This window comes from Rissa tridactyla, chromosome 9 (genome assembly GCF_028500815.1).
Source record: "Rissa tridactyla isolate bRisTri1 chromosome 9, bRisTri1.patW.cur.20221130, whole genome shotgun sequence".
In the NCBI taxonomy this organism is placed as follows: Eukaryota; Metazoa; Chordata; class Aves; order Charadriiformes; family Laridae; genus Rissa; species Rissa tridactyla.
Genome location: NC_071474.1, coordinates 15,067,648 through 15,090,096, shown reverse-complemented (window position 1 = coordinate 15,090,096; position 22,449 = coordinate 15,067,648). Strand labels below are relative to the sequence as shown.

At 37.2% G+C, this 22,449-nt stretch overlaps 1 protein-coding gene across 7 annotated transcripts in view; it reads right to left on the bottom strand.

Annotated features, from left to right (window-relative positions):
- Positions 1 to 22,449, bottom strand: part of UNC13C (unc-13 homolog C) — a 228,027-nt gene that overhangs the window by 53,834 nt on the left and 151,744 nt on the right. For all 7 annotated transcript variants that reach the window (XR_008468536.1, XM_054215056.1, XM_054215054.1 and 4 more), the window contains 2 exons: positions 14,889 to 15,022; positions 874 to 959 (listed from right to left, as the gene is read on the bottom strand). Coding sequence is in view for 6 of the 7 variants with exons in the window: in XM_054215056.1 (XP_054071031.1) it covers positions 874 to 959; positions 14,889 to 15,022 (220 nt within the window). In the remaining variant the exon portion in view is untranslated. The remainder of the gene's footprint in view (positions 1 to 873; positions 960 to 14,888; positions 15,023 to 22,449) is intronic.

Here is a 22,449-nt window from a genome sequence, read left to right as displayed (position 1 = left end):
CTCATATTGAAACGTGAAATCTGTTTAGTAGGTAAAGAAAATTAGTGAACTTCAGCTAACATCATCATTTTTTATTCTCCAAAAAAACCCCACTAGTTCAACAGAGGTTTCAGAGGTTTATGAACTTATTTTCAAGAGTCAGGATTTTAATAATGATCTAAAAGTTTGTGTGAATACATGTATATGGACTGGCAATATTTCTATCATTAATTAAGACTATTTCCTTAACTCCTTCTCTTCTGTATTTTTTAAAAAAGTTTCATTCAGGTATTTTTACTTGGTTTTCTGCAATAGCCATATTTTAATGAGTAGGTTTGAAACTATTAGTTAGAGATTATTTGCTATAGAGAACATAAGTATATTTTGTCTATGGTTAAACACAGGTTAAACGTATATCTTAAAGAATAAAAGGAAACTGCATTTGATTCTGTTGGAGTTAGAATGAATATAACCTGCCTTTTGAAAACAAAAATGTTTAATTATCTGTGTGTGTTTCCTCCATAATTTCATTTTGTAAATGTTTTTACAGGCAAGTTAGCATTTTTCAGCTGGTAAGAAAAAATGGAATGCCTACAATGCTCTCTAGCAAGCATATTTGTGGTTCTTTGGACATTGATGATTTTGTCAGATTTAGGTAACAAGTAGCATTTCAAGTCACAGTTTGTCTCCTTCTTCTACAGATGACTTCATATAGTTGCAGTGCAATGATTTTCTCCCTTTACAACACTTCTTTTTCACTAACCTATGAAACATCTTAAACAAGTATGTCAGAAAACTCTTACCACCCACAGAAATCTGATGCCAGGTGTGATCTGTAGTGGCTAATCAGTCTTGGTGAACTCTCTAGTGCAATTAATAGTTTGTTCTAATTACCTTCCAGAGCATATTTCATGTCCTGGGCAAACAGAGTCCACATGATTTCAGCACTGATTTTCCCCATGTTCAGCTCTTGAGGGAACCTGCAATCAATCACATTACATCAGTTCACCTGCTGCTAGAAATTATGCTTACAACTGCACAGCAGAAAGGCAAGTATTTCCACAAAATAATTCCCCTAGTATGCACTTACTGTATTTTGTGTTTTGTGCAATTATACAAACTATCCAATCTTCAAATAAAAACTTCCCAAATAAAAAATAAGTAATTAGTTGAATGTTGCACCAATTCCCTCACATGACATTTTAAATCAAGAAACATCCATCTATCTTGCAGAGAACTCCTCAAACTTTAGATTAATCAGATGTCTTATGAAAAACCTCAAACGGTTGGCTCAGATGGTTAGCAGCTACAGGTTTTCCTTAATTCCCTTATTACACTGGAAAATAGTGAAGTTCTCTATGAAGCTATATTGGTTTATACTAGTTGAACCCAATTCACCGTTTGAAGACTTTCACCTTGAAGTATGGATAAAACAGTAAAGAACATAAAGGGTAGAAAAATGCATACTTTTGATAAAACTTCTAGTTTTGGTCTTATGCTTCATGTCATCTTTGAAAAACAGTCCTTTTTAGGTATTTTTTGCTGTTATCAAGTAAGTATTTTTCTACAACTTTCTCACAGATCCCAGCTGCTTCTTATTCTATGTAAAAGAAAAGCCTTAATCTTTCATTTAGTATCTTCACTGTTAGCTACTAGCAAAAGCTGACATTTTAGTGACAGACACTGCATGTTTCACATCGTATTTAAAAGGAGAGCTATTTGTCTGTCTCTTTTTAAAAAAAAAAAAAAAAAAAAAAAAAAAAAAAGTCTGTCCTTACTGGCGGGGTGGGACTGACATCAAGACGAGCAGTTCTCAGGGCAGAGAAGCAGACCAAAGCAGGTCACGCATCTAGAGAGCAGGAAGTCCCGCACAGAACCTCTGAGTCGTAAAAGAGCTGTTTATAGTACAGCGGTGCAGGGAGAGCCATGCGAATACACTAGCAGTTCACCATCAACACAGAAAATCATCAAAAAACACGTTCATAAGGAAACATGTGGAGCTGTATGGCTTTTGTCTTGAGTTTAGCACACGACTTTACGCTAGCAGAGAATTTGATCCGAAGTATTTTGACCTTGTATTGAAGCACTAATCAAATTCAGAAAATATTCTCTAAGAATTTTTGTAAAAATGTAAAATTTTTTTCTTATTGCCAAAGAAAGAACAAGAAAGGTGTGCAACTTTAATAGGACAGCAATACAAGTAATGTATTCTTTCCATGGACGTATTTGACCCTGATAGTATCTGCAAAGAAAAATTACTTAAACCGCTCATTAGCTCTGTCACTTTAATATGAAGCATTTGCTAGTTGAGATCACTGATATGCCTTCATTATGCTAATGGATGCTCAATTACAGAACTTTGTATTAATCCTGTTAACACAAAATTAATTGTTGTTCAAAAGCTCAAATGTATTTTAGCTGTAACTGTCTAAATTTCTTTACCTCCAGTCCAGTCTGAGTGCTCAGGCATGAACTTTGACAATGTTGCTCTGAGGAAATATTTAAAAGTTTATTTAATACTGACACTGTCTTTTGTCCATAATGCAAAGCTGGCCATAACGCAGGACTGGGTCTGACAAAAATGCATTTGTTTGATTAGTAGTGTATATATATGTGTATACATTTTAACTTGTGAAAACATGTGCCCACACAAACTACAATTATCTTTGCACTATGTTGCTTAAATTACTGTGGTTTGGCACAGTGTGCTCGATGCATCCCACCAGACTTCAGTTAGGTACCTAAAGTTCATGTTCAGGGATACCAACTTGCGTGTCCCTCAGAAATATAAGCCTAATGCATAATCATCAACTGGAGATACCAATGAAATCATTCCACCCAGCCCCCAGGGTATGGATATTTGCAATTTCATCACTACATGGACACATTTTTTTATGCAGCCCTGCAGGACTGACTGCCATTCCCATATATCCTGCTTCATTTTATCCAACACAGTGACCTCTTAGCAGGAGATTACTGTGATGAAAAAAGATCATGCAACAGAAAGCACCACTGTGTTTTGGTAAAAAACTTTTACTTTTCACATGTAATTAATTTGCTTCGTGGCAGCTATGATACCCGTAGGTGTATTCATCAGAGACTCAAATAATAGATTTTTAATTTGTCCAAGGTAGGTTAGTAATGTAATGTGGACAGTTAACCTAATCAACATTTTCAGCCAGTGAAATTGATTTAACATGCTAATGAACTAGTACCTAATATTCCTGTGGATCTCATTGTGCTGTGATATTGGCCATAAAATACACTTCTCCAAGCATTAACATGCTTGGAAATGACATCGCATAGCTTGCCAGGGTTTAGCTAGGCTTTATTTCATTAAAGTTTCCTATAGTTTAATAGTGTGACTTCCAGATAATTTAATCCTGATTCAGAAAGTAAAACTACTTGCTTAACTCCGGCTTCAGCACTATTCCAGCCCCTTCTCCACACAATGATACCATTGCTTTTCCACTTTTTGCATTTATGATCAATACTCATGTCAGAGCCAGTAGTAAGAGGAATCCTATAAGGAAAGTAAACTTCTAGTTTTCAACACTGCCTTCACAAGCTTGCATGTTTGCTACCACAGCTCAGACAGGTATGCACAACAGGAGCTGTGAGAAATACCGGTTTTGCACATTAGAAACAGCCATTTCACATCTGATTCACGGCTTTCTTTTATTCTGTCATTCATGACTTGTGTTGACACAAGAAAATAAACTTTATTCTATTACTCTGCTCTGCATTCTTTATCCTCTTTACTGATGTACCGCAATTTGAGACAGTACAACATCTTGTACCACAAAACTAATTAGCCACAAACTACTTATTAAAAAAAATGAAAAAGAGATAAATATTTATTAAAAAAATTATAAAAAGTTAAACACATTCAGAAATAATTAGCTGTACAGGACTGACAGACTATATCATGAATTCCAAAGATTTGCTCTGAATGTCAACAAAAAGGAAATAAAGTTAAGACCTGTGTCAACAAGTATCATAGAATTGTGATAGAGCAAAATCTTGTCCTTAACTAGAAAGGCTATAATATCATGGCTACTATTTCAAACAATAGCAATGATGACTGTGATACACACTTTCTCCAGGCATCCAGTGCATCCAGTATTGACCACATGGACAGCAGACTGGATGTTTTTTTTGAGCTAATCAGCTATTTTTATAGAATTTTTGAACAATTTAAGCTGGAATAGACATTGAAGGTCATCTAGCTCAAAGCAGAGACAACCTCAAAGTAATGTCAGGCTGCCCAGGGCCTGTACAGCTGAATTCTGACTACCTCCAAACATTAAAATGACACAATCTCTGTGGGTAACGTATTTCAGTGTTTGGCCCCTCTCACTGTAGAACATAGATTTGCTCCTTTATAGCTAATTTGAGTGTCCCTACCTGATAATTGTGCTCGGGTCTTTTACTGTGCACTTCTAGAAGTGGTTTGGCTCTGGCTTTTCCTTATAACATCTCATTAGGAAGTTGAAGAACGCAATTGGCACTGGCCTTAGCTGTGTTTTCCTCAGGCTGTACAGACTGCTCCCTCAGCTCCTCCTTACACATCAGGTGTTCCATCCCCCTAATCTTCTTGGCTGTCCTCCAGTGTAGTTCTCCAGTTTGAAAATTTCTGTCTTGTACTGGGGAATCAAAACTGGAAACAACCATCCAAATGCAGTGCCATAGGTTGTGAAGCAATCACTTCCTTCAACCTGTGGGCTGTGGTCTTTCAAATGCAGCCCAGTATGTTATTATGCAAAATACAACTCAGTGTACTAGCAGCTTTATTCATGAGGGTGGCAGGATTTGGTCTCTTCTTAAGGTTCTTAAATTGCTAAAAAGGTAGCTGAGCTTTTCATAGTACTGTGTTTTGATTAACATTCCTCCATTGCATGAAATTTGTTTTATTAACAAATGTCATGGTTTCTAAGAGCTCCTTTATCAAAGCCTGAAAAGAGGCAATTAAAAACACCCCTGGAATAAAAGATAAAATAATAAAAAAAAAATCTTTGATATCTCTAGAGATAAAAAAATTATTTGAAATCCAAATGACCATTTCATTTCTTATTCAAATCAAACAATCACTTATGTATTTTAAATATAAACCCAAGAGAAATCCACTGAAATAGGCATTTTAAAACATGTCACATTATCCACAAAAGTCTCGATTATCCAATTCATTTCCATTTGACAGAGTTCTTATGCAAGTGTGGGCATACTAAAATAGATCTCACGAAAATAAGTTAAAGCCTTGTAGAACTTCAAATAGTCATCAGATGTAGCTCATCAGAAACAGAAGCTTCCTTCCACACTTCTCCCAAATGTCAGAATGGAGGTTTTTCATTCAGTTAAACCCCACAGTAACTACCAGCAAAGCTGGTTCAGCTTCACTAATTGTAGCAGAGGTGGCACCATTCAAGCAGACGATGTTTTAGGTATTTCTTATACCATATCCCAGACCTTGCATTTGATGGGCATGGAACAAACGACCATTGACCTCCATGCTGCTGATAATGCAAGATATCTTCCTCTTTCAGCTACATTACTTTTAGGACTTAAGGTGCAAACCAGTGATAGTAAACCTCATTAGACATCATGATCTGCATCTTCTGCACTGTGTCACACAGACAATGAATTTGCAGACCTCATTTAGAGGAGCAGCATTGCTGATTCCATCACAGGTGTGATGAGGGAAGGCTGATGTAGACTGTGCTTGAAATCTAATGTCAAACATAGATTAGCATCTCTATGATAAGTACAAATGCCAATACAAATCGGTCCTACCAGAGCAAGTAGAGAAGCCAACTGTAAAATGACAAGATTGAAAGGAATGTTCCATTTAAGTCCACCAGCAGGACTGTTTGCATGAACAATGTGGGAAATGCCTGCAGTATTTCAATGAATATTGTGTTCATTTTTGTTGACTTGTTTATTATGAAGCAATCTGTCATATAATGACAAGCTAGTTAACGCCTGCAGAACTTTTTTCCAGTCATTATTCTTCTAGTAAAGAATCAAGAATGCTTCTAGTGGCTTACCATCTGCCAGGAGTTACTGGACAATATTGGAAATTTTCACAGCATGCTTCTAGTCTCTGTCACTTGCTGGCTAGTTTGTACCTTATCTAACGGAAGGGCTAAAAATTGTGTCATGTCTACTTCACAACATACACTGTTATCTGTTTTTTATCTCCCTAACTTTTATATGTATTTTAAACAATCTATCCCTATTGTTATAATACCATTTGTGCATTCATTTAAGAATATAAAGGCATGTGCACAACTTAAGGCTGCAGAATACTGATAAAGACTTTATATGTATATGTACTATATACAAGTGCAAGCCTTTTTTCCTGTGGGGAAGTGTAATTGGTATGGCTATAGCATGCACCCTCCTGCCACAATTATCCTCAGAGACAGCTTTATGTATGAATAGTCACGTTTACTTTAATTTGGTTACTCATGTTTCTAAGATTACTCATGTAATAATAATACATAATTTATCATTTGCATTACAATAGCACTTAGAGGCTCTGGTAGGTTTAAGAAATTACTATACAGGAACTTTAAAATATGTAATAAGAGAAAAATCACTGACCTTCAAAACTCACAGTTTAAAAAGACAAGTCAGGCAACGGGGAAGACGACAAAGTAAAAATTAGTTGCTTAAGGTCCTATAACAGGTGAATGTCAGTCAAGAAGAGAACATCAGCTTTTGAATCTTTCTTCTGAGACCTCTTTCTAGCCAGGACAGGGTTCTAGTTTGCTTTAATATACATACATATAAATATATATACACATACTATTACATGAATATTCAGAGAAAATGTGAAATAAATAAGAACAGAAAATTCTAGGGGATCAATTAACATTTGATATTTATCTCCAAGTACATGACTCCCAAAAAGCTTACTCTTCCCTTGCTCCTAGCTTGCACTGTGTCAGAGAGATGCACTTAGCATTCTGTCAGCCGTATTTCACTAAACTGACAGGCTGAATTGCCAGGATTATGAAAAATGCTGATGTTAAGATTGTATACAATAAGCAGTAATGTAAACTGCAGAGCAGAACATGACTGAGATTTTATTATGCCTGCCATTCTTCAGTATTAATCTGCTCAGATGGTTTTGCTTCTAAGTATATTATGTAAATTTAATATTTTCAACGCCCTCTTCATTTTTCAATTCTAACATCTATACATCTATAGGTAAAGAAGAAGGAAAAGAGCCTCGGCTTGACATTTGTGGACACCATTAAAACTGCTTGGAGGACGCTAAAAATAGCATTGTAAAAAGGAAGACAGCTTCTTACAAATTCCATGTTATATTACATTCCTTCCTGACATCATGTTATAATGCTAAAATCAGTACTTGACAACTGTAAGTACAACTTCTAATTTGTGCTATAAATAGTTGTGGCACATCTTGAGTTTGATTCTAAATGTTAGAAGCAGTAGCAATGTTTTTTCAACTGTAATATATCTTTCCGGCTAAGAATAATGACAGAAGAAGCCGTATAATTCTATTTGTTGTCCCTAAAAGTGACCTTGACATAGAATACTCAGACACTGCTCAAAAATGTCGTATGTCACAGTTCACAGCAGTTCATTTATCTGCATTTGGGGCCACAACTGAAGGCAAATTCCAACATATATCAAAATGCACACACAATTGAAAGCAAAGATTATCCAAAAGCATTAAAATACATAGAAGAAACGAGTCCCGAAGAAGAGTCTATTAAAAAAATTCATAGTCAAAATCCTTCACAGACCCAGGTAGTTAGGTTAGTGTAGAAGTTCTCTGGTTCCCTGACAAAATAGTCAACAATTAGAGTCACATGCAGGGTTGATTCTCCTTTTCTTACTCGGTTTGATGTAAGAGAAACTTCATCTACAGACGAACGAGCTCAGTGAGAAACCATCCTTCAACTAAGGGACTGAAATTATTGTTCATTTCCCAACAAGTTACAGAGAGCTCAAGGATTTCTTAGCATAATTTATTGCTGTGCTCAAGATGTTAATGGATGCTAAAGCTGGGGCTTGGATTCAAAAACTAATTCAAAGAAAGCCAAAGGGTATGCCAAGCACTCCGACAAACTCAAGAGAGAGAGACCAAGTCTCCTCATATTGTACAAAGAGCTAGACTGCATAAGAAGCTATTCAAATGCATAGTCTAGGGTTTATTTTTGCAAATCAGAGACTGAGATACCATCTCTAAGTTGTGTGAGCTGCAGGCAGAAAAAGCCTAAAGAATTTTTAAAATGGATGGTGACAGAAATGGAAGACAAGGAGCTTACTGGGTGCTGTACTTCAGGGCAATGGCTCATCTGGTCATTCTGAGCAAGGAGATGGAACCAAGAATCTAGGTACATCTTTATGTAAATAAGCACTGACTCTTATCACGTATTTCTTACCCTAATGAAAGCCGCATTTCATGTTTCTGGATTTCAGATAAAGGTCTGGGCAAAAAAAGAAATGTTATTTCTTTTTCCTAAGCTCTATCTTAACTCTACTCCAGAAACGCAATTACTGGAGTTAATCTCAAGTCCTCTTTCAGATCAAACTCTTTGAAACAAATCCAAGAAAGGAATTAGGGACTTCAGAGTATTTTGCAAAATCTTTTACCCTACTCAGGGGAAGGAGATATATTTGAAGGAACATATGAGACACACATTTGTCAGAAAAGAAGCATGCATCCTAGAATTTCCCCATCAAATTGGAAGGACAGTTAACAGCATTCATCTGAGGACTAGTTTATACAAAGGCCTTTTCCTTTTGGGATCATTTTTTCTAGAAGGATGATGGTAGCCATCTCTCATAAGCAGAGGCGCTGTAACTCTGGGAGCTGGAAAGCAGCACAGAAAGGAGACAGCCTCCTTCCTAATAGTCATTATTAAGCTCACTACTCTACAATTTGGTTAACCCCTTGTCATCATGGTAATGAAGCACAATTGTATTGGTCTACACATGCTGTCCTTTTGTGCATTGTTAAACCTGTGATCTAAGAACTATACATAATGGAAAATTTGGGGTTCTTTCCTGGGTGTGAATCCATACAAGGATTTGTTTTTTTCTGTTGTTGAGTCAATCTTCTCTCTGTTCCTTATGTCCAAGCATTTACTAAAATACACGCTTATGACATTTGTGTATTTCAGTGTTTATGGGCTACGCATATACTTAATTACAAGTGTCTCTGAACTTCCTTTCTAAAACTCATGCTAGTTTCCATACTTAAAACAATCAGAGACTGATGTCTATTACGCAGCTATCGTTGTTCTGGGTGTTATGCAACTATCATAGTTACTGTTGCAGTGTTATTATATGTAAGAATCTAACAAAGCTTAACACACACTAGAAGCACACAAAATTTACCATACACTGAAGATAGCAGCAGCAACACCAAGCAGCTGAGTTATTATAAATAGAAGTGATAATCAAAGGTCAAATTCTAAAGCATCTATGTAAGTAAGGATTTTTGTATTATTAGTATTTTATCACCTTATTTTTAGGTAAAAAGACTTTTCTTTCACAAACTATTTCAGAATTTGGTCCCTAAGCAGCAAATATCACAGAAAACCACTACATATTACTTTTTCTAACCTTTGTAAAAGCCACACATTTTCACATTTCTCAGTGAAGCAGGAGGATGACCAGGAGAGTGCTCTATTAGTCATTGTTTCCTCTTGCTACAATTATTTCTGTCTCATAGGCCATAATTTTCCCAATTTCTCTGTCATTCTTAGAGCAATATTATAAAATCTCAGTTTACCTAAAACATTGCTATTAAAAACCGTCTTCCTCACTTGCATGACAGTCTCTAATCCTCAACTCATAAGTCACCATACAATACTATTTGGTGGAACTTCTTAATAAACAGAATATGCTAGGTTTTCATTGGAAAAATCATTAAGTTGTCTGAATATGATCATTTCCATTTCCAAAAATACTAAACTGCATATTAAAGCTAGACACTTACGAATGTCTTCTCTCTATTGATTTTACTTAGGCAAAAATTTAATGAAAACTGTTTCCACTGTCTAGTTCTAACAAAGTGCTAAATGTAAAGCCACAGATTAATGGATGGAAACTGAACTCAGCTTCAAAGAAAATGAGAAGAATCAATGTATGAAGCAAAACGTAAATAAACGCCAAAAGTATTTATCCTAGATAGTATTACGTCTCTAGTTCAATCCTAAACTAAGAAATTCCTGTCATGACAATTAAAAATGCTTTTTCTTTATTTGTGCTGTCAAATCTGCAGTCTGCTACATTTTAAGAATATCGAAGTCCCTGAACCTCAGATGCACATTCTCAGAACAGCTCATATTCCATACTTGGTGGGTTCAGGTGTTAAAGAGAGTCTGGTCCTGTTGTGTAAGAATACACTCATTTTTGTGCTGTGCATGCAGCAACCGGTTACATTGCAATATCTGTGCAGTGCTGGGCATGGTCACTGCTTCACTATCTCTTAAGACAAAAGTTCTATCTGATTTTGGAAAATATGTATTCTATTTAAACCATGAGCAAAGGGTTCACTTGTTCTCACTCTTTGTGCTCTATCCTCCACCTATCCAAAGTTCTTATTTTTAACCAAAGCAACGTCCCTTTTCTTGAAGAAAACATATTGGACAAGACCTTATACATTCTATATAACTAATCTGGTCTTAAAGTGTGTGATACATCGCTACATGAGAAAATGAAAGCAGGTCAGAAAAGCAAAAGCTCAGTTTGAATTTAAACTGGCCAGAGATGTCAAAAATCACAAGAAAGGGTTCTTCAGGTATGTAAACAACAAGCAGAAACAAAAGGAAATTGTTTAACAGTGGGAACTGGCCCACTGTTAAACAGGACAGGAATTAATCACTGACAATGCTGAACAGGCAGAGGTCCTCAACACTTTCTTCACCTCTGTCTTTACCAGCACTGTTTGGCCCCAGGCCTTAGGAACAACGATCCAGGTTGATGCAAATACAGACCCACCACCAGTGAAGAAAGAGTTGGTATGCAAACTATTACAGGAGCTTGACCCCGACAAATCAACTTGCCCTTAACATCTTAGGGTGTTAAGAGAGCTCACCGACATACTTGTGAAGCTGCTCTCCATAACCTTTGAGAAGTCGTGGAGATCGTCCCAGAAGACTGTAAGAAGGCTAATGTCATACCCATCTACAAGGAGGGCTTAAAGGAGGATCCAGGAAATTATAGGCCCATCAGTCTTACTTCACTCCCTGGAAAAGTTATGGAAAGAATCCTCCTGGGGGCTATCATAAGTCAAATGAAACATATGATTGGGAAAATCTAGCACAGATTCACCAAGGGCAAATCGTGCTTGACAAACCTGATTGCCTTCTACGACAAAGTAATCTGCTTGGTTGATGAGGGGCAAGTGGTGGGCATTGTCTACCTGGATTTCTCCAAGGCTTTCAACACAGTTCCCCCCACAGCCTCCTCCTAGAGAAACTTACGTGTTACGGTCCAGACAAATGGTCTGTGCAGGGGGTGGGAAACTAGCTGACGTGCCACACTCAGAGGGTGGTGGTCAATAGCTCCTTTCCAAACTGGCAACTTGTCACAAGTGGTGTCCCCCAGGGATGGATACTGGGCCCAACACTGTTTAATATCTTCATAAGTGACCTGGATGATGGGATCAAGTGTACCCTGATGAAGTTTGCTGATGACACCAAACTGAGTGAGGAACTGGACACTTTGGAAGGGACAACCACACTGCAGGAAGACCTGGATAAGCTGGAAGAGTGGGCTAACATGAACCTTATGAAGTTCAACAAGGACAAGTGTAAGGTCTTGCACCTGGGAAAACACAATCCAGGACTGCAACACAGACTGGGATCTACCCAGCTGGGGAGCAGCTCTGTGGAAAGGGACCTGAGATTCCAATTGGACACAAGAGGAAAGTTTTTCATACTGAGAACAATCAACCATTGGAATAATCTCCCCAGGGAAGTGACGGATTCCCCATCATTGGACACTTTTAAGATTCAGCTGGGCAGACTGCTGACCCATCTTGTCTAGACTGTGCTTTTGCCGAGAAAGGTTGGAGCAGATGATCCTTGAGGTCCCTTCCAACCTGGTATACTATGCTTCTATGAAGTACTGAAGAACTAAATAAGAGTATAAAACACGCAGTGTTCACAGGAGAAAGAAAATGGATCTTTACATTGCAAAGATGTAAGAATCAGTAAATAATGAATTTAGAAGTCCCACCAGAGCTGTTCATTTATTAAATTTGTATTATACCAGCACCCATAACTATTTTGAGTATACGTTCCATACAATTAAATTGAAGGCTTTTTACTAAAGATGTGCAGAGGCACAAACTTTAGATCTTGATTTCCAAATACACAAGCATATTTCAGCTGAAGCTTTTGTTCCTGATTTTTTTGTTCCTTTTAATTGAACAGATATTTCATTTCGATAGCAATTTCTGTTGCCTCGCAGTGTGTACAATGCATATTTGACAAACGCTGGGAAGTCCTATATTTGCTTGTGAATCAGGTTCTGAATACATTTTACAATGTTTTAACTAATAGAATGAGAATTTTACAACTTAAATACCAGACTTCATGTTTTTCCCTCCAACTTGTCAAGTTTCTTATGTCTCATAACATCTGCAGGTTGCCCACACGACTCCCACTGCATGGTCTGGTATGGTCTTTCAGTTGATGTAATGCTTGCTGAGGCAATCATGTCATGTTTCGTCTGGATTCGTCAACTGATGCAGTTCAGACTGCTCTATCACAGCATCTTTTTTTTGCCTCCAAGGTAGATATAAAAATAGGGTTTCCAAAACTGGTTGAGGAAAGAATTTCTGAGTAACATTATACCATTGTGAAAACTCATATCAGAATGCTTGGAGCTCTCCTGGGGATCTTCAGTGACCTCATTTCTACAAAAGGACTCAAATAGACATAGGCCTCAAGATTCCATTGAGAGACCACATGGCCATACATTTCTGATAAGGAGTCATAGTTTTGCAATATTCTCATGCATTCAACTTCTATTTTCCTTTCATCCATTTTCTTTTCTGGGGTAAGCAAGGGGGAAGAGGCTGCCTGTCAGTTTTCTCAACAGTTTTTTCATGCTGCTTTTGTGTTAGGAGAAGCTTTTCTTTTAAAAAAAACTATCCAAAGCAACTCAGTAGTTTTTCAAGTTTTTCCACCCACAGCCTCTTCATCTCTTGCTCCTGATGTCTCCTATTTCTCAAAGACACTTTATTCCTTCTATTCATGCTTCCACTTCCAAAATAACAGTGAAAATGGGAGAGAAGTCACACACACAAACTCTCTCCCTTAATCTGCCCCAACTCTGCACACTCCTGATTCTCTTTTCACATTTTACACAACCACTCAGCTGTGCTTTAGGGAATCTCCTAATCCCCTCGGAGGAGCTCTGTTCTTTATCCCTTTCCTTTCTCCCTCATGTTTACGCAAGAACATAGTTAGAACAATTTTTAGGATAATTAACCCCCCATTACTCTTGTTTAATTTCAGTGAAAAGAGTGAAATGAAACACATGTGTGTATTTGTTACTTGTTCCAGTTAGATGTTTTATAATAAGTACATTTGTTATAGACAGAAAAAAAATTGAGCTTTTGTCAATAGAGGAACGTCACACTAAGTTGTATAAATGGAGTAAACAGGAAAAGAGTACGGTAAGAACTTGTCCCTTAATAAGGCTGGTGCAGGAAATGACTGAACAAAGAGAATTTTATTACCCAGGACTGAAAAAATCCTTCATTTGCTTAAAGGACAGGAAGGAATCACAAGACAACAAAATACCTTCCAACTTCTGGTTATCACCAGTAGGTTTCTTTGGTAACCACACTGTGGGTCCATAAAAAGGTATGGTACCTTTTATCAACAGCCAAGCCCATCTCCATGTACAGAGTGCCTTTTAGTATCTACCCTGTTTTGGCTGAAAGGAATAGACTTTTTCTTGCTCCCCTTCAGACAATTCCATTAAATGTCACTGCAGACACCTCTACTGCTTAGCCATAATACGGTTATAAATTTCAATTTTAACTTTTGCATAAATCATCACAGCTAGACTATGCCGAGATTTTCTAGAATCTCTCTGTAAAATAGCTCCAAAGGGCTAAAAGAGCTAAAACTTTTCCCTAGGCCCTCATCATGTCACTTCCCAATTAGTGCGACATTCGTTTATCCAGCCTTAATATGTGAAATATGTTCCTTTGCACTTCTCCTGTATATTTCATTTTCAAAACCCAGCACTCTGTCTCCTCCTCCTATGTTTATCGATTTGCCCTCTCTTCTCTACTAGTGTATCAACCGTAAGTTATTCAACTTGTCTTAGTTATTGATTGTACCTCCCTCATCTGTTACATCTTCAATTTTGAGAAGTCAACTTCCATCTCTGGTAAGTCCAGGATATTGCTCTCCATTTTATGAACTTTCAAGTCATCCTGGCTACGCTTTCTCTCTAGCCAATCATAAATTTGGAGAGGGTCTTTTTGTGAAGTTCATTATTCTTTTACAAATACATTGCTAAAACTCTATTATAATACCTAAAAAACTTTCATCATGATTTGAACACCTTGTGTGCCAAGATACTATACGAACATTTATACATTATTTCACTGAACTCTCTCTTCCGTCTATCCATTTAGTTATCTTAACATAATGTTTTGCTACTTAACTTTTTGGGGTGGTTCACATACCACGTGTCTTTAGTGTTCCTAAAACAAAAAGTTATCTTTCCACGATCAGAGCACTAAGCCTTTATCAAACTATGTCAATATTGTATTTTGTATTTTTAAAAATATCTAGCTAGATTATATTTAAAATACAACTACTGATTCAGGCATACTTCCTGTCCTTATTTTAATACATCCATGACTCTTAATTTTTATGGGGAAAGTAATTACTTACTGGTTCAAAACAGGTGTATACGCTGTTTTATCTTCATCTATGATGGTGACCATCAGAGTAATAAGCTGTGCCCAGAAATCCAAATTCTTTGTTGTTGGTCCCTGTTCTTCCTTAGGAACTTCTTGTTTCTTACCCTGTTAAAACAAGATTGAATGTATTTTATATTACAAAAATTAGAGAAAATATTATGGGATTTCCACCCACAGATTATTACTTAGTTGGAAAGAGTGACACATTAAGAATCTTCAGAAATTTTGGACAAAAATTGTCTATCCAACTTAGAGTAGATACCGTGACAGACTGTACCTGGCTGTGAACACCTATCAAAAAAACATACATAGTGCTAAGACAGCCAGGTCAGCAAAGATGATCGATAGAGACTTGATTTTTAGTGCATGTCCACACTTTAATTAAATACATTCTTAAATTCTTTGCTGGGCTGAAACTGAGTGCAGGTAAAATTGTCTGCTGAGGCAGAACTTTTATACTGTACACAATAAATACTGAAAAAAAAACAACGATAATGAACATTTCTTGTTTTGTTTTGGATTATATGCTGAAGTTATTGGGCCTAACAGCTGCTATGCTGTTCGCTGTAAATGAAAAAGTAATTAATTTTCCCTTTACTTTTTAATAGTCAAAATAAAAAAAAGGCTTTTGCCCAAAGCATTCTGCACAGAGATTTTCCAGTGACTCATAGATCGACTGCCAGAACCACGAAGTGTGTGTTTGAGAGAGGCAGAGGAAAACACCACAAAGTAGGAGGTAAAAGGAAAGTCCCCGGACACATAACAATACCAGGAAAAGGTACACAGGAATATCCAAAAGAGAGGCTTGTGACGGAATTGGCTTGCCAAGGATTTTCAAGCCGTGAGCAAAACCAATCTGTTGTTTGATTCCTTTTCTATCCAGGGAAATGGGATTTTTTTATACTCCTTGTAAATGAAGAGAACTGCAACCGGTTTCACAGCCAAAGCAGAGAACTTGAGATGCCCTTTACATTTTTGTAATAATCACAAGGAAGGACACGACACATTGATATATCATATGGATTACCAACATGACTCTTCAGTCATTAACTAAAAGTTGATCAGTAAAGCAGTGTTTTTTATTCCTCTTGACTAAAAGCCTGCCTTTTGCACCTTTTTATGGATTTATAACTATGTATTAATATTCACCACTTACAAACTTCTATTGAGAATTTTATATTTTTAATCTCACTAAAAGTGCATTTACAGCTAGATTTTGTCTCTACAGTTTTGATTTATGAATTCATAGTCTACAGTTTCCTAGACAAAAGTATTTTTCAGTTCTTAGCTTGACAGAAGGATCCCATTCCTTATCAATGTCCAATAAATAACTTCATTGCAGAGAACCAAATATGAAAAGAAATATTTTTATCTCTGTATGGACACACACATAATTTCTGCCACACAGAGGTATGTCTGCACATGCAGGTCTCTTCTACACATAGGAAGGGGTCTTTTCATTCAACTAGTAAGTCGGAGAAAATAAACATGCCTATTTTCTATATATGCCTACATAAACATATATTCATAGAATGGTTTGGGTTGGAAGGGACCTTAAAGATCACCTAGTTCCAACCCCCCTGCCCTGGGCAGGGACACCTCCCACTAGACCAGGCTGCTCAAAGCCCCATCCAGCCTGGTCTTGAACACCTCCAGGGATGGGGCATCCACAGCTTCTCTAGGCAACCTGTTCCAGTGCCTCACCATCCTCACAGTAAAGAATTTCTTCCTAACATCCAATCTAAATCTACCCTCCTTCAGTTTGTAACCGTTACCCCTTGTCCTGTCATTACACTCCCTGATAAAGAGTCCCTCCTCATCCTTCCTGTAAGCCCCCTTTTGGTACTGGAAGGCTGCTATAAGGTCTCCCCAGAGCCTTCTCTTCTCCAGGCTGAACAGCCCGAACTCTCTCAGCCTGTCCTAATAGGAGAAGTGCTCCAGCCATCTGATCATCTTTGTGGCCCTCCTCTGGACCCGTTCCAACAGGTCCATGTCCTTCTTGTGCTGAGGACTCCAGCTCTGGATGCAGTACTCCAGGTGTGGTCTCACCAGAGCAGAGTAGAGGGGCAGAATCACCTCCCTTGACCTGCTGGCCACACTTCTTTTGATGCAGCCCAGGATGCGGTTGGCTTTCTGGGCTGCAAGTGCGCGTTGCCTGCTCATGTTGAGCTTCTTGGCTACCAGCACCCCCAAGTCCCTCTCCTCAGGGCTGCTCTCAATCCATTCTCCGCCCAACCTGTATTTGTGCCTGGGACTGCCATGACCCAGGTACAGGCTCTTGCACTTGGTCTGGTTGAACTTCATGAGGTTCGCACCGGCCCACCTCTCAAGCCTGTCCAGGTCCCTCTGGATGGCATCCCTTCCCTCCAACGTGTTGACCGCACCATGCAGCTTGGTGTCATCGGCAAACTTGCTGAGGGTGCACTCAATCCCACTGTCCATGTCACCGACAAAGATGTTAAACAGCACTGGTCCCAGTACTGATCCCTGAAGATCCATGCCCCTCCAATTTAGAGACCAGGATGTCGTGCAGGACAGTGTCAAACGCTTTGCATAAGTCCAGGTAGATGATGTCAGTTGCTCTCCCCTATCTACCAGTGCTGCGGCAACATCATAGAAGGCCACCAAATTTGTCAGGCAAGATTTGCCTTTGGTGAAGCCATGCTGGCTGTCACCAGTCACCTCCTTATTTTCCATGCACCTTAGCAGAGATTCCAGGAGGATCTGCTCCATGATCTTGCCAGGCACAGAGGTGAGACTGACCGGTCTGTAGTTCCCTGGGTCTTCATTTTTTCCCTTTTTGAAAATGGGGGTTATGTTTCCCCTCTTCCAGTCAGCGGGAACTTCACCAGACTGCCATGACTTTGCAAATATAATGGAAAGCAGCTTAGCAACTTCATCTGCCAGCTCCCTCAGGACCCATGGATGGATTTCATCCGGTCCCACAGACTTATGCATCTTCAGGTTCCTCAGATGGTCTTGAACCTGACCTATCTGATTCCCTGTACTTCTCATTTGTAGTCCAAATATGACCACTTCAATGGACCCCATCTATGCCTTTGAATAGATATGACACTATATTAGTGTCAGAGTGCATTAATTAAATGTTATCTTAACCTCAATTAACTTCTATCTATTCACAGCATTTAGAACAGCAGAAAGGGAATTTCAACAACACTTAATTGAAATTGTTTTTGTGGTCACGGTGGAATATTTTAGAAAAGTATCATTAATCACACTGTTACATATTCAGCTGATCTACAAATGCTGCAGCTTCAGTGTCTAAAGCAAGTGAAATAAAGGTGAGGCTCAGAAGCAGTTATAATGGATGGTGTGACTAGCATCACTGGCAATTTATAACCACACATGCAAACAAGACTGCTTTTCAAAACAGAAATTAATATTGGAGCACTAAATGTCATTCACAAGGGCGTTCCTTGGTCTGCATTATACTTTTATTAAAAGTCCTTGTTTCTATATTAAAGATTTTTTCATAACACACCATTTTTTTTTTATCAGAAGCTAGTGCATGTTTATGCCAAACCAACTGAAAGGTGGTTGTACAAGACAAAGCCAGTTCACATTTAGTCCAGCACCTTATCCAAGAACTATATTTCACAGAAAAAACCTGCAATGGCATGTAGCTGAGACAGCTTTTCATGACTGTGAATGTGAATCAAAGAATGTGAAATTCTGTTCTTTAATATAGATAGCTAAAAGCAATTAATTCACAAAGCAACAGTGGCGCAAGGAGGTGCTTTCTACAAAAATTCTCTGCCACAGAAATCATTTAAAAATCATGATGATCTTTTCAAAATCCCCAGAGAAGGTATTTTTTAAATAGTCTCACATTAACAGATGTAGTTTTATGCTCTGAAAGAGCATACTGTGCCTGTGCCCAGTTATAATTTCCAATCTTTATAATAAAATCTAAGTAATGGGTTAGAAATGCTCAGAATCATTCAAATTGTTTTTACACTAATTGTTATTATTGCTGGCATAATTATTTGTTTTATGTGGTTTCTGGCAACAGATGCCTTCACAGAAGCATTATAATGAGGTAAATCATTGTTGGCAGTTTGATTACATTGATTAGTTGCAAAGTTGCAAAACTAACAGAACAAAGTTCCATCTTTGAGTAAAAATTAACTTGAAACACAGCTATTTTCATATAAAAAAAATTCAGTGATACAATGTGTTTGGATTGAAAATGTTTCTATTAGCATAACTGAGAGGCATAGTAAACTGCATAATGGTGTAGAAAAAGTGAGTGGGAGGACAGCGTCATAGTCATATTTTAACATTTTCTTAATGAAATGAAACACCCTTTAGAGGCATTGAAGTTTAATTTCTATACTGCTTTGCTGAAGTCTGCTTTGGTGACATGGGTCTACCACCAGTCTGTTGCGAACAGTCAGTAAGAATGCCCTCTTATTAAATGAAGTTTTTCCTTCTCTGGGGTCTCAAAAGAAATTTATCTGTCCTAATTTTGTAATTGAGATGATAATAGCTCATGTCTCAGTCTTGTGATTTGGTCCCATATCCAACAGTATGCATCCTTTCACTTTAGGAAATCATACCATATGCACTTACATGGTACAGTGTATTTACAGTCTATGCAGAAGTTGTGGAAAGGCCTTTTAAAATGCAAAGATTAGATTAGTTTGCATATAAACAAAGTATATTCTTACAACAATTTACACACACAAAATTTATGGAGTATAAACATGGTTAACTATACGGTCTATTAAGTGGAAAAAGCTTATCTTGTTAATAGTAACTTTCTCTTTTTTAATCAAGTTATATCCATTAGAAAGAAACCGCCAGTATGAAAACATGAACTAAATACCCACTATACCAAATTAGTGCCACATTGGCACAAACAAAGTGACAAGATATGTGAACCACTGAATGCTGCCTATCATTACAGAGGATAATACCGATCATGAGATTTTAAAAAAATACATCTGAAAAGGTCAAGAGGAACATAAATTCTCAATATATCAAGACGACAAAATCACTAGTTAACAGATACTGTTCATGATTCATGTCTTTTTAAAAGAATGATTTTCTGAAGTTGCCTGTCTTTCATTTTTGGTGGATATGTAATTCACTGAACAAGCTAAAATCACAGATTGCTCTTATAGTAACCAAGAGAGTTTCAGGAAGTATTGATACAAATGAAAGTTTTCTAGAGAGCAGAATCATTTTCTTTTTCACAAGCCTTTTCACATCGGAAAGATTGCTTAAAATATCTTGATCCCCTGTAATGTCACTTGGGATGGTAATGCTGTCCACATGCACAGAACCATGAAATGCCTTAAGAAGATTCTGTAGGAGATCCTACAGTTAAAAGCTCAATAACTAACTGGTGAAAGGGAGAATAGGCATCTATTTATGTTCCAAATAGGCACCTGCTGGCAGATCAAACAAACAATAATACCAGATGATGTCTCACCATCAAGACATGACAATACAGGTTATTTATACGCTCACCCTAATTGACTTGGCTACTTTTTATCTCTAGGACGACTCTAAAATTGTAGCATAACATACATCCTTTACCATATAAAAATGTCAAGCAACATCATGGAAGTGACAAACTTAAATAATGAAATATTTTAGAAAAATGGACTACATGAAACAGGCATGAGTAAACGTGATTGCTTGGGTACTAATGAATATAGCTGTTTGTCTGATTCTGCTTTCTAAAATGATACGTTCTCTTCGCATTTTTCCAAGACAACACAGCTCAGGACTGCCAGAATGGGAAATTTTTGATCATTATACCAAAGTTCACTGGTAATTATTTCCTATCACTTAGAAAAGTTTACAAAACAATCTGTTGCAATTATAGACATGGAAATAGGTTTAGATTAGGAATGTATTGGTAAGGATCCTGGATTCCAAATGTTCCTTTAATTAACATTTCCTCGGTTATACAAAATCTCTTTGGTTTTGATCTCAGCCAACGCCCCTGACTTATACAGAAGCTATGCCCAGTGAATTTACTCAGTGGATCATAAATCTAACTGCCGGACACTAGATTTTCTGATGCACTTTTAAATTGTGTGCCATTTTATTAATACTTTATCACAGGGAATGCTGTCTTTACTGCTGATAGACAGTTCTAAGTAAATTCCTACAACAGTGTATTAACACTAGTTAAAGACATCTGAAAACTTATTCGGAACACATGAAATAGGATAAAATCCAAACAGCAGCCAATGCCAAGAAAGACACCGGCTTCAGTGGTGGTCCCACATCCGTTGGAAAAGAAAATCCCAAAGAGCATCATAGGATTAATGTAAAATAAAATTAGTTCCTCACTTTGTATCAAGTGTACTAAGCTGTTTCGGATGAAATTTTAGTCATTTTCAGAGAAAAGAACCTCCAATTATTTTTTAGAGCTACAGTAAGTAGCCGTTTTGGTCATTTTAGGAATCCAACTGAGAGATAACTTAATGTATGTTTCTTTGTGTATTTTGTAATATATTTTGTTACAGGGTATTTCATTTTATTGAGAGCATCGTAATTCATTTGGAAAACTAGATAATTGCAAACACCTTATAAGTAAAGTATCTTTAAAGAAAAGTTAAATTATTCACTTAAGATTTACAAACACAGGAAATACGATGGATTCTATGGTGCTTTTTTAATGCAAGATCCAAATTAGGTGATTTATAACTGTTTGTCTTTTGCCATAGAATACATCAAAATCAGAAAGAGGAAGTAAGAGGAATTTCTCATACAATATGTATTGAAATAATTTTTTTACTTGCACTAAATCATGTTTTTCTCAATTTCCTTCTACTGCCAACTTCCTAGTCACCTGAGTTCATGTGCTAACAATGGATCACGTGGCACAAAGGCACCAAAACCAGTTGCTGGAATTTTTATATTCTCTTAAAGATAAAATGTAGAGGGATTTTTCTGAGTTTAAGACAAAAAAGGCTAAACTGTTGACAAGCAACCATATTTTACACTCTGAAAAATCGGCTGAGAGTGGAGAAAGCAATCTCAGGCACAGTGTGAAGCAGGATTAAAATCTACATCTGTACTACCCTGAGACAAATCTGTAAAGGCTGGTCTGAGGAACACACTGTTATGTTCTGTGCAATCAATACGTAACATCTGTATGTGTGCAACTTTGATAAATCCAGTCATGTGATTTCAGAAACTAATCTGCACGAAGACTATCTCTGATACAAGCCCCAAGATAAGTTTCAGAATATCTCATTTTCTATATAAATAATGGTAGAATGGAAGCTGAATGGAAACCAGGGCCGTAGCCCTGATTAGTGTGAGGCTACAGAGTGCAATTTTATAAACCATTCTTAGATGATGAAATATTACTTTTTAACAGTACTCCTAGAAGAGGTTAAGAATCATCAGGGAATACAAAATATGCACTATATAAATATAACATACGCACATATAGACATTTATATGTATTACACACACCTATTTTTGTAATTTTATATAATTTTTATACTTATACATTTTTTATTTTTATGTATGTAAAGAATGAA